At 43.5% G+C, this 12967-nt stretch overlaps 1 protein-coding gene across 3 annotated transcripts in view; it reads right to left on the reverse strand.

Moving 5' to 3' along the window:
- Positions 1 to 6146: 6146 nt before the first annotated feature.
- LOC136677833 (partitioning defective 3 homolog) overlaps positions 6147 to 12967 on the reverse strand; it is a 160105-nt gene continuing 153284 nt past the window's right edge. For all 3 annotated transcript variants that reach the window (XM_066655498.1, XM_066655497.1, XM_066655496.1), the window contains 2 exons: positions 9246 to 9373; positions 6147 to 8873 (listed from right to left, as the gene is read on the reverse strand). In XM_066655498.1, coding sequence (XP_066511595.1) covers positions 8480 to 8873; positions 9246 to 9373 — 522 coding nt within the window. In that variant the 3' untranslated portion in view covers positions 6147 to 8479. The remainder of the gene's footprint in view (positions 8874 to 9245; positions 9374 to 12967) is intronic.

Consider the following 12967-nt stretch of genomic DNA (forward strand, 5'->3'; position numbering starts at 1 on the left):
GAGTGTGTGAGTGTGAGTGTGTGTCGCCCTGTGAAGGACTGGCGCCCCCTCCAGGGTGTGTTCCTGCCTTGCACCTAGTGATTCCGGGTAGAGTCCGGACCCACCGTGACCCTGAACTGGATAACGGCTACAGACAATGAATGAATGTAAAACAAAACTAACTAAATAGCTGCAATTTAATGTAACTTACGTCACTCATTTTAAGAGGTCACACTGTGTTCAGGAAGCATGTGTATGAGCCATGGAAAAAGCACTGAAAACATGGAGGAACATGGAGAAAAACAGTAAAAATGGGGACATCCTTTTAATTTTACAGTATTTTACTAACACTCCGTTCATCCTCATGTCTGTCTGGTCTCCTCAGGCACAAACTGACCACACAGACGACCATCTGATGAGCATCTCTGTCTCCGTGCCATCCGACCTCTGACCTGCCCCTGCTCACTTCTGACCCCCGCGACGCTTGGAAGCCATGCAGCTCTAGGAATTCGGGAACACAGCAGGAGGTCACACTGGGGTGAGATCAACGATGTGACCCCAGCATAGTGATACACACACACACACACACAAATCAGGTTACAGGGAACACAAGCCAAAGACCCCCACCAAGAGAGCCACACAGATCATAAGACATCCCCCCTCGCCCCCATTCGCCTAATCAAAAGCACTTGGTTAATAGCGAGTAATAGACACGATGCTCTCCTCTGTGTGATGTTAATTGGCTTCTGTAGCTTTTTAATTGGTCGCACGGATGCAAATTGAGTCACAGACTCCTTGGCTGTGTCCTAGTTGCACTTCTGTTGTTTGAGCACGTGCTGCGTGCCATGAACATTTGGGAATATGTAAAAACCCAGCAGCTCTGCCACTTCATTTTACAGAGGAACAGGAGACAGACCGCCGTCACAGACCCACCACACACCACAGGGCTTTGGAAACTCTTTTATTCTACATTACATATGTACAGTAAAAACAGGGGCTGATATTAAGTATCTCACATTTATCTCAAAACTGGAAACAAAATAAAATACAAATAACACTGCTGGTAGAAGCATTTGAAAATGTGTGTTTGTACAGCTCTCTCTCTCTCACACACACACACACATTTATTAAGAAAGCACCTGCACACAGAGACGGGGTGTGGAGGAGAAACCGAACAAACACATTTTAAATAGTTTCCATTCAGACTAATAACAAATGAATCACACGTACACAGAGGCGCTACACTGCTTCATTTCGTTCCATTGTTCATCGCTCCAAGACTGAGCCGATCCCTTTTCAATAGGATTCACACAGTCACAGGAACCGGACGTAACGCAATGATGGATTATCATGTCTTTATATATGTTTAAAAAAAAAAACCTGTGGAGCCAGAGAGCGAATGAGCTGCGGACTTCAGCAACCAGCTCAAAACATAACAAACAGTTCAAAAATAATCATCTTCATAAAACCACCATCAGAATAGAAACGTCCTCGGACGTCAGGCGCGACCTCCCTGTGACCTCTCACCTCTCAAAGTCGGGCGTACGTTCCCGAGCGTGTGCTGCGATGATGAATGTGATTTGCTCCGTTCTGAGTGCGATGAGAGGGAGGACTCTTTCTGAATTCGTTCCCCCTGTGATTAATAAAGGATTACACTCCAAATACTCCACTGTTTTACCACCAGGTCTCTATCTTCTCATCGGAACCTGACTCTCACTTCTCACAGACTTTCCCTGAATTCAGGAGCAGAAACAGTAACAATGGAAGGCAATGGCTAAAAAGAACTAGAGACACCACTAATAATTAGTGAAATCAGCTTTTTTATGGGACACACGTTGTGGGAAAACAGTGTTCATCTGCGCACACAGCTATAACCCCCACCAAGAAAGTCTTACAATAAAAAGGGGGCCTTTTGAAGCAGCGACACATGAGTTTACATGTCACCCACAATGACGAGCGTTGGCGAGAGGGCTATAAAACCCCCCCAGCAACAGGAGAGAGCTGTTCTCTGGAGTGATGGAGCTCCATTGAGTTGCTCTGGGATGAATAGTCCAGAACTAATCTTCACTAATGTCCTGAAAACAGAATTCAGTGCCCTGGTTTGTCCCCAGACGCAGACTCCCGCTACAAGACCCCGGCCCGACCCATTTGTTCCATTGTAAGTGTGTTTTCAGTCAAGAGTTTCCGCTCTTTTCTTAAAAACCCGGGAAGCCGCTGAAATTCTTGTTTATTGTTTATGGAGCATATGCTCAGACGCAGCAGATTAAGATTAGGTTGAAAACCGCTGGAGTGTTTCTTTAAAACACATTCCGCTAAAACCTCATTTGTCTTTTAAATGAGAAAAGGACTCTAATCTTTCTAATGAGTTTTGGCACCGTTTTCAATTCCATAAAAACTCACAGCAGGAGGTGGGCACCGTAAGAAATAGAGCATCTGCCATTGTTTCAGCATTATCTTAGATGTGTGTGTGTGTGTGTGTGTGTATGTGTGTGTACTGAAGTTACACACACACACACAGCTTGATGGTCACAGCGAGAACGGTGAACAAAAGCCTGGATTCTCCATTTACTCATTAACCTTGGCACTGTGTTAAAAATTCATTACAAATGAACCAAGAGAAAACTACTTGGAACTATATCCTCACCACGTTAACGTTCATTACACTTTAAGGACGTTTATCATTCTCTTGTAAAGTCACCATCTTGAAATAACGACTTATTAGAGTCAACATTACGAAATAAATAAGTATTTCTGCTCCTTTAAAGGAACGCTAGGTAAGATTTGTTTTTCCTTTTACACCTGGGGCTCCCCCTAGTGTAATTGTTTTGTACGGCACTGTACTGACATCAAAGGGGAGGGGGAGGTAGGGAGTGGTTTCCTATCCTTCTCCACACATTACATAGTGCAGTTTCTGCAGAGCTTAGCCCAGAGTAGCAACGACAGAGGCTCTGTTCTCCGTATTACAGCATCACAGTGATTTTGAAGCTGTAATTTTACGTTAAAAATATTACATAGTGTTACTTTAATACGTACAGCTCCATATTTTCTCATTGTTCTCATTATTTTCTATATTTTCTCATTGTTCATGGTTGTGATGAAGTGACTGAAGTGACAAAAAGCAAAGACAGATTTTGTTGTAGCTTTAAATGTGTTTCTTTAAGGAGGACATTTCTAGGTTGAATCAGTCATTAGGGGAGACGGGCTCTCTCTCTCTCTCTCTCTCTCACACACACACACACACACACACACACACACACACACACACACACACACACAGCCATCTGTGTGAGGACGGGAGGGCATGTTACACACCATGGGTCACACACTGTGAAGTGTCAAAGGAGCACTGCCTCTCTCTCTCCCTCCCTCTGCCAGCAGACATCACCAGCTCGACTCGTGACAACATAAAAACAGCAGAGAATAAATATCTGAATCTGAATCAGCTCGAACCAAACACTAAAACCAATCCATTACAACAGTCACTCATTTCCCTTTTTATTTTTGGCTTGAAATATGACGAGACTTTCATACATTAAAATGAAGAGTCTACATTAAAGGAACACTAGGTAAGATTTGGTAATTTTGCTGCTGGTCTCCCTCTTAAGAGTTTACCTCACTTTTACAGGGAGGGAGTAATGTAGGTTCCCGTCTCTCCTCCAGAAGTTGCATAGTGCAGTTTCTGCACTGTGCAGCTGAACACACAGAGGCTCTATTCTCACAGTTACAGATCAGTGAAGCATCATAATGACTTTGAAGCTGTTATTTTAAGGTAAACATACTACCTAGTGTTCCCCGAAATATATAAAGTTAATTAGTTCCTTCATTGTCTGTAACCCTTATCCAGTTCAGGGTCACGATGGGTCCAGAGCCTACCCGGGAACACACCCTGGAGGGGGCGCCAGTCACACTCTCACACACAGTCACCCGGAGGAAACCCACGCAGACACAGGGAGAACACACCACACTCCTCACAGACAGTCACCCGGAGTGGGACTCGAACCCACAACCTCCACGACCCTGGAGCTGTAACAGAGAAACTACCTGCTGCTCATTATAAAGTTATTGGTCAAACTAAATGAGCCAAACGCAAATTAATTTTCATGTGGAGATCATATAAACTTCATATAAAAAGTTACATTGAGTAAATAATAGTTCTTTTTTAAAGGCAGCTGTTTAATTGAGTTAGCGTTTGCGCTCCACATTTCTTAGCTAAGGTCAAATGGGTCACATCATTACAATTCTGTCTCACTGAACATGTTACATGAGGTTAATATGATCAGGGATGATAAAGTCCCCTGTCATTCCTCCTATCAATCATAAGAATGTGTGATAAACGTAATTAAAGGAGCAATCATTCCCTTTCCTTCACGGATTTAAACAGCTACTGCACTAACACCTAGTGAACTACCAGGGATTCCGTGATAAACTGGGTCTATCACAGAGAAGCAACACTATTGGTGAAAATGACCTCTGTCCTTTAATGGTGTACTGATCATTGTGTTGGTTCCCCTTTCTGGAATAGGAGAGTCCAGAGAAAGAGCGGGAGAGGGAGAGGTTATCAGCCTGGGTCTTTGTGTCTGATTGCTCACACACCACGGTGGCCTTTTGCCTCAGGGTTAGCAAGATGAAAAATTCAGCACACATCATCTGGTGCAGTAGGCCACACCATGGATGAAAACGCGGTCACGTGCGCACACACACACACACACCTGGCAGACAGCAGAGTGCTGGCTCTGGGATCACACACACACACTGTCAGTGTGAGTGAGACGGCGCTGAAAATTTCATGAGGAGCATCAATTAATAAGCTGCTATGTGGGCTTTCGTACTCCGGAGAGCTGAGGCTTTAAACGCCACCCTGACACTGACCACACTCACAGCCCTTCCACTTCACGAGCGTCTCTCAGAAGGATAAAACACTTACATCAACTTCAGCACCGACCCGGCCCAGTCCTCCCTATACACACACACCCTTCAGATATTTCTCTTTAAAAAGCAGAGGAAGAAACACTCTTTCTCCTTTCCTTCAGCATCACAGAGGGGTGCCCTCCAGCACTGCACTGTTAATGTTTCCCCGGCTCTAACCCAGAGCTCCTCAAGGGTACAGCTTTGGGTTCAGGATACGAGAGACTAGGGCTGTTGTGCTCAGTAGACCTGAGTGTTTTAGAGTTTCTTTGTCATAACAGCATTCACATATTAATGGAGTGCATCACGGACCATGGAAAAAGGTGCTATGTAACAAAGGAAATGGGGCTACAGTAACAATGAATATGGGGTATAGCATTACCATGGATATGGAGACAGCGTTACCATAAAAATGAGGCTAGCATAACCATGGAAACGGGTTATAGTATTAACATAGAAATGAGGCTAGGCTAAACATGGAAATGGAGCTAGTGTAACCATGGAAATGGGGCTAGTGTAACCATGGAAATGGGGCTAGTGTAACCATGGAAATGGGGCTAGTGTAACCATGGAAATGGGGGTAGTGTAACCGTGGAAACGAGGGTTGTGTAACCATGGAAATGGGGATATTGTAACCATGGAAATGGGGCTAGTGCAACCATGGAAATGGGGAAATGGGGCTAGTGTAACCATGGAAATGGGGGATATTGTAACCATGGAAATGGGGGTAGTGTAACCATAGAAATGGGGCTAGCGTAACCACAGAAACGGGGATAGTGTAACCATAGAAATGAAGCTTGTGTAACCACGGAGATGGAGATAATGTAACTGCGGAAATGGCATACCATATCCAATGAAATGATAAGCATATGGAGATTACTAGGTTAAACAGGGGTCAAATAACTTCGGAAAGATCAAAAGAATAATTGTAACCAGTGAAATTAAACTCCAGAGCTTCGTAAATGTAGCATGAAAAAAAAAACTGAAGAGTGAGGGCACTCACTTTCTCTTTTTGAAATTCTTCATTTTCTTGACACACTTCAAAAGACTTTACAAACCTTGAAAAGTGAAAGTAAACAAACAAACGTGAACCTCAAAGTCATGGGGTCTTCATCTCCATATTGTGCCACAATGCTTGAATGATAGGGACCCACAAAAAAAAAACCAAAAAAAAAAACCAAACAACTGTGAATCCAGTCTGACAGCTCTCTGAAACTATCTCCACACTTCTCTAATTGTGTATGAGAGTTTTCTCGCTGGTGCTGAACTGATGCGTGTTTGGCAATTCACTGAATAACTCCAGGAAAGCTAAATGTCTCTCTCTCTCTCTCAAACTGTTGCATGGCTTCAGACTGTCATTCTGCAAAGCTACGGTAACGAGAGGAGGGATAAGAATAAACTGAGCAGCACTGTGGTCTCCCAGGACTGGAGGCAGTTCTCTGCTCTGTGTATATTGCGTGTATATTGCCACAGTCATAAAACAACATGTATTTTAACACCTTTTAAAAAAGCCAGCTGATCTTTACAGTTCGTGAACATTTTCCTGAAGAGAACAGCACTAGAAATTTAGCTGATAATAATTTTTCATAACACTTTACTGTATTTAAGCCGTTCATCACTGAACAACCTACACAAAATTTTTTAAAGTAACACTAGGTGTTTGTCTGGGGCTCTCTACTCAGTATATTTCATTTTTACAACACTGTACTGAAATCAGTGGGGAGGCAGGGGGAGGGGGGTGTGGTCCTACCCTCCTTCAAAAGTTACATAGTGCAGTTTCTGCAGTGCAGAGCCCAGATTTAGCAATGACAGAGGCTCTTTTCTCCTTATTACAGGTCAGTGGAGCTTCACAATGATTTCAAAGCTGTAATGTTGAGGTAAAAATATTACGTAGTGTTCCTTTAAAGGCTCATTTCCAACAAGTGTCAGAATGAAATCTGCTTTAGACGACTTCACCATAGAATGTGCAATAATAACTGATGCTCATTGGAATAAGCCTTTATAGATATGAAAGAACACCTACTCTAATGCATTACCACACATTTGTCTGCTCTCCTACAGTCTCTGCTTTGATGCAAGTGTTCCTTGTGACTTTAACGGTGTACGTAGTATGAAAATATATTTATATTCTTCTACTAAGACCCAGCACGTCTACCACAAGTGATATAAAAACTACAAACACGAAAGTACCACATGGTCTACTTGTGATTGCCAGGTGCACTGCTATAGGGAAAGGCCCAGGGAGGCGGGGCTTATTCCGTCTGATTGTCAAAACACAAAAACACAGACCAGTGAGAGCAATGAGCTGGACTAAGGCGGGATATGATGACCCTGTGATCGTAAGGCACTCAGTAGTGGTCAGGGAGTGTGGTGTGGGTGTACGGCCGTGTGCTAGAGCCCAGCTGACCATGTGTAAGGTCAGGAGAGCACAGCATACACTCTGGAAGAAAGAGTCCTAAGCAGATGTTGGTTGGGAAAACCCTATCCTTTGTATAGAGCCATGTACCTTCGCAATTGTGCATCTCAAAGATTCCTTGTATAAATCGTTCTTTAGGGAACCAGAGTGGTTGTTCTACACACCTGGACTCTAACCACTGTAGGACCTTGTTGGTGCTGTATCGGTATTTTAAACATGTTCTGTAAAGGTTTTCCATTATAGTGAAGGACACATTGAACCAGGCAAAGAATCATTTCTCATTCAAATGACTCTGAGAGGATCATAGTTCTATTTACACCACACGGCTAAACGTTTGTGGACACGTTCTGATCTGAAATCAAAGGTATTAAAAGGTGTTTGGTTCCTTTTTGATGCAGTAGACGCTTCTCTTCTGGGAAGACTTCGCTCCAGATGCCAGAGCGTTGCTGTCAGGATTCCACCATAAGAGCCATGAGACCACTCCATCTCCTCTCAAAGGTCTTGAATGATGATCCAATGTGGCAGGGCTTTCTAACCCTCCAGTTAAGGCTTTGCATTTAGCGCGGTCACCTCATAGCATGCTTGGCTCGGCACGGCTCGACGTGCTTTTCAGCCCTGGCCCCTGTTCGCTTTCGCATTAGCAGAGCTCCCTGTGAAACACCATCTCTAACAGGAACAGCAGGCCGTTTACTTGTTGTGCATTCGCATTTTGTTGCTTTCCTTCTTCCACATCTGCTTCTCGCTGGAGTTTTTCGTCGGCCAACGTTCCAAGGAGCATTTCAACGTCTTTAGAAGACCGTGGGCTAGTTTTAGTTGCTGCCACATCAGGGAATAACGTGACTTGGGGATTTGAGGACACATGCCGGTTCCAGGGACCGGATTTGCCTGTGGATTGGAGTCGAGTGGGTACCATAGTCATTAAGCTCATTGCAGCTGTGTAGTGTCCACAAACCTTTGGACGTATAGCGAAGAGTCACTGCCTTTATAATACAATCCTCAAGGCAATGTTTTTTACGGTGTATGACATCATTTCAGGAACCCTTTAAGGGCTCTTTATATTTTAAGAGTTTATCTGTACAACCTTCCTTCTCCTCGTCCTCTTCCCTCCTTCAGAAAAGAAAGGATAAAGAGGAAAAACGTGAATCTCTTTCATATTTCCTTGTGTCTATATTCTCCGCCTCAGGAGTGGAACAGTCGCGCCTTCTCCGGTGTGTGTACGCGGTGTGTATTGAGTTTGGCCAGCTGAGACGGCGATGGTGGGACGTCCTGCCTGTAGGGCCCCTTGGAATCCTGGGAATCGTAGTCCTCTCTCAGGGCTTTGCCTCTCATTTCCTGTTCACGGCGCTTCTGTTCCTGCCGCAGCAGCTCCTGGGCCTCCAGCAGGACACGGGCGTTATAACCACTGCCGATCGGAGAGGTGGGCAATCCGTTTCTCCACGCGGGACGGGGGGCCGTGCGGGAACCTTGGTAGCTGGAGTAGCGTCCACTTTCTTTAGCCGACTGGAAACCATCTCTGGAGGGATGGGCCTTCTCCCAGGGGTCTTCACACACGCTGGGGGTTTTACGAGGGTGGCTGAGAAGAGAGGGAGATGATACATCATTATTATTATTATCTTTAGTACAGTCTGATTTTACTCAAATAATATGATGTAATGTCGCTTTAAAAAGTGTTTTTCTGAATCAAATACCATTTTATTAAACATTTAACAAGTTAACCTCCTGTAAACCAGTGACTAAAGTAGACACGTGTTTCTGGGGCTCCCTGTATATTCATGTTTGTACTGTGTGTGTGTGTGTGTGTGTGTGTGTGTGTATTGTATTGCAATAGAAACACAAGTAGAGCACCTGGACCTGGGACTGCAGCAGTGCAGAACAAAAATGAGGCGTATTGATTTTCAGTGTTCTGTTCGCACGCACGCACACACACACGCGCGCACACACTTACCGTGGCAGGGAGCTGTACTGTCTCTGTGCCTGTGCAAAGCTGTCTCTCTCTTCCTGTCTCTGTCTCTGTAGCTGAACCTCTACCGACACAGAGTGACGACCGGACTGAGAGTGTGTTGCACCGCTGGTCTAAACACACACACACACACAACAGACAAATACACAAACATACAACGTGTACATGATTTGACACTAGCTACACATTATCCGTATACAATACTGTGTAAAGGTCAGAAACTGCCCTCCACCCTTCACCACTGTCCAGTCAAAACAGCCATTACGTGAAAACTGTTCATTTTTCAGTTGCTTCTAAAAGGATTAAAGAGCCACTACCGAGGAAAGGTAATAAACAAAAAGGGTTTTTCTTTCCCCCCAAAACAAGGGACCGGCCATTCCACATCCCAGACCTCGTCATCACTGAAGGTCCGCAAAGGAAAGGAAAGAAAGAACCCATTTCTGAGGCAGAATTTTGGAACAGAGACTAGATTTTTTTGAAAAAGGTAAAACATCAAAAGCAAGTCTCATAAATATGATGTAATTTAGTTCATTATAGGCTTTTGTAAAACAATCAGCCGAAACATATCAGACCTTGTCCATTTCGTCAGCTTCACTTACCATTCACTTTGTAGTTCTACATTTACAGACTATGCTCCATCTGCTGCTGGGAACACCTTGTTAGCCCTTTTTCACCTTGTTCTTCGGTGGTCAGGACCTCCCCAGGACCTCCACAGAGCTGGTATTATTCGGGAGGCTGTTGGGCCATTTTCAGCACCGCAGTGACACTGCTGAGGCACTGCCAGAGTTTAAAACACCCCAGTGTCACTGCGGAACTGAGAATAGCCTCTGAACTCCACCCAAATAACACCTGCTCTTTTGTGATCAGGACCATTTATGAACAGAGTGAAAGGGGGCAGGAACGAATGAACGAATGAATGAATGTATAAATAGAACTGGTCAGTGGAGCTAATCAAACAGACACAGTGTAGAAACGTGGGGTTCACTTTCAGTGCTTTATCTGATTCATTTTCTGTTAAAGACGTTCCCCAACTGAAAAATGAAGGCTGGTTTTTGACTGAGACTTAAACAGAAAGACACAGCACTGCAGAGGAACGGGTGACAAATTAAACAAAGGCAAATATCATTAACACACAGCAAATGTGACGTGCACAAACATTCTGATCAAACACACACACTCTAACCCACCCTCCTTGGAAAAGCATACAGGATTAACCCATTACACTCTCGACCCAGCAATACACACACATCAAAGAACCAGCTGAGCTACTCACCAAGAGGCACAGACATCCAACCACCACCACAACACAACACACAGGCATCCACCCTCGAACAACCACAGGAGCCACCCCTACACACACACACTGGCCTGTGAGTGTATTAGAAAACTTGTAGTTACATCCTTGGCCAATTTATCAGAAACCCCTACCTTGTAGGTTCCATCATTAATGGACAGGTACCACAGCTGATCTTCATGGCCTCAGTGGCACCAGTGCTGGGCTTAATGTTTCTGAAACACTGCGCAGCAGAAGAGGGGTATAACATTATACCTATGGCTAGTGTTTCTAATAAAATGGCCAAAAAGTGAAAGAACAGTGTACAAAACTCCATTTCCAATAAAAGGTGGGGACTCTTTCTGTATGTTTCAAATGCAATACAAATTTACCATTATTTTACAGAGAAAACCGCATCGATAAGTTTATTGTATTTTATTAAAGTAATTTAAAAAGCGGTGCCTGAAACACACTCAAAACACTGGGACTGATTAATGTTTACCACTGGGTCACATCACCTTTTCTTTAAATTATATTTTTTAATCATTTGGGAAAAGATGATACTAATCGTCGCAGTTTTGCAAGTGTTATTTTTGTCCATTCTTGATGTTGATGTAAGACTTGAGCTGCTCATCACTCTGTAGTCACTGTTTTCTGATTCTCCTTTTCATGTTTATTCATCCTTTTCAATAGGAGACACTTTTGTAAGTCGTGTAGAACAAGGTCTGGCTTTGTCCTGCTGAGATGCTGAAATCCTGACGTCGTCTTGATGGTAGCATACGTCTCTCCAAAATACAAACATAAGCCTCTACATCAATGTTAACTTCACCCCGGTGACGTCACAGATGCTGGGTTTTGGCCCCTTTCATTAGTAACAGTCTGGATGGTCTTTTAATCTTTGGTACGTGAAACCAGACATCGTTTTTTCCGAAAAAAAAAAACCTTAAACCTAGACTTGTCTGATTACGGAACACATTTCCAGGTTTTGTTCTCCGAACACTCACTAGGAATTCTCCTCAAAATTATATATGGCTTTCTCTTCACATAACACAGCTTCAGATCAAAGTTGCATTTCTTGATGCAGCAGCGGACTGACTGTGTTAACTGAACATATCCACCCCGGTAGTGGATCTCACACAGCACATCGATAGTCACACATTCAGCTGCAGTTTCCACCATTGGTGGTAGCATTGGATTCCCTGAATCTGTTCCTATTAAGAACTGTAGATGGTGAAAGACCTGAATGCTTTGCAGTCTTTGGCACAAACTTTGGCATTTATATTTATAATATATTTATATTTACAAGTTTTTGAGGGTGTTGCAGGCATCACGTTCTATTGTTTTATATATTTACAGAATACAATTATCGCCGCGGTCCGAATAAAAACATGTATCTCCATTTCTTGAGCACAGCAACTGTCCTCACATCACGATGAACTCAAAGTTATTTAAAACAAATCCTTTTATATTGATTTCCCTTAAAAGCTATGTTTTTCCATTCCATTCCTAATTTGGGAGACGCCTGTTTTTCATTGGACAGAGACCTTATGATTGTGATTGACAACACTGAAGATATTTTAATTTGTATTTTATCAGTCGAATAAAAAGTTCAAACAGTTTTTAGATGTTATTGCAGTGTTAGGAAATCCCAGCTTTTCTGGAAATGGGGTTTGTAGATGTTTCTAATAAACTGACAGACTTGGGCTCACATATGAAACATTGTACTGCCACTCGACACGGATTTACAGAAGCTATACCATCGACACACCAACACACCCAATGATACACACGTTCCTAGTGAGCAGTCCCCTCTGAAAAGAACAGAGGGTGTATCTGTGTTTATACTTACCATAACCTCGTAGACTCTCTTCTCGGAGCAGTTTGTTATGATTAAATCCTTTCCATCCCATAATGCTTGGAGGAGATCACTAAACTGCCAAGCTAACAGAATGCCCAGGCTTTCTAACATCCGGCTGAGTGGGCTGCCCTGCCTTACCCCGAGAGAGCGATGCTAATTTTGCTCTCTTTGACACCTTGCCCATGGATGGCTGTGGCACCACATGATATCAAACGCACACTCAGCCACAGAGTTACACAAGCTGTCTGGCACACACCTCCGTACTAAAACTTTATAAACGTATCAAACATTTCTCACTAATCTCCAAAGCATCCTGCTCACAAATAAGAACGATACACCTTAATGAAAGCCTACTTTAGCTTGTCAATTACATGCCTTACACAGTGCATTAGTGCAATAGTAAATTACTCTAAAAAAGACACATTAACAAAGACTGTGCCAAGCAAAAGGCACTGAGTTTAAACCCACTCTGATGCTTCACTGACAGAGAACGGAGCCCCTGCTGTTGCTACACTGGGGTTAGCAAAGCTGAAACTGCACTATGTAACTTTTGGAAGAGGGTAGGACACCACCAAT

Source organism: Hoplias malabaricus, chromosome Y (assembly GCF_029633855.1).
Source record: "Hoplias malabaricus isolate fHopMal1 chromosome Y, fHopMal1.hap1, whole genome shotgun sequence".
Lineage (NCBI taxonomy): Eukaryota > Metazoa > Chordata > Actinopteri > Characiformes > Erythrinidae > Hoplias > Hoplias malabaricus.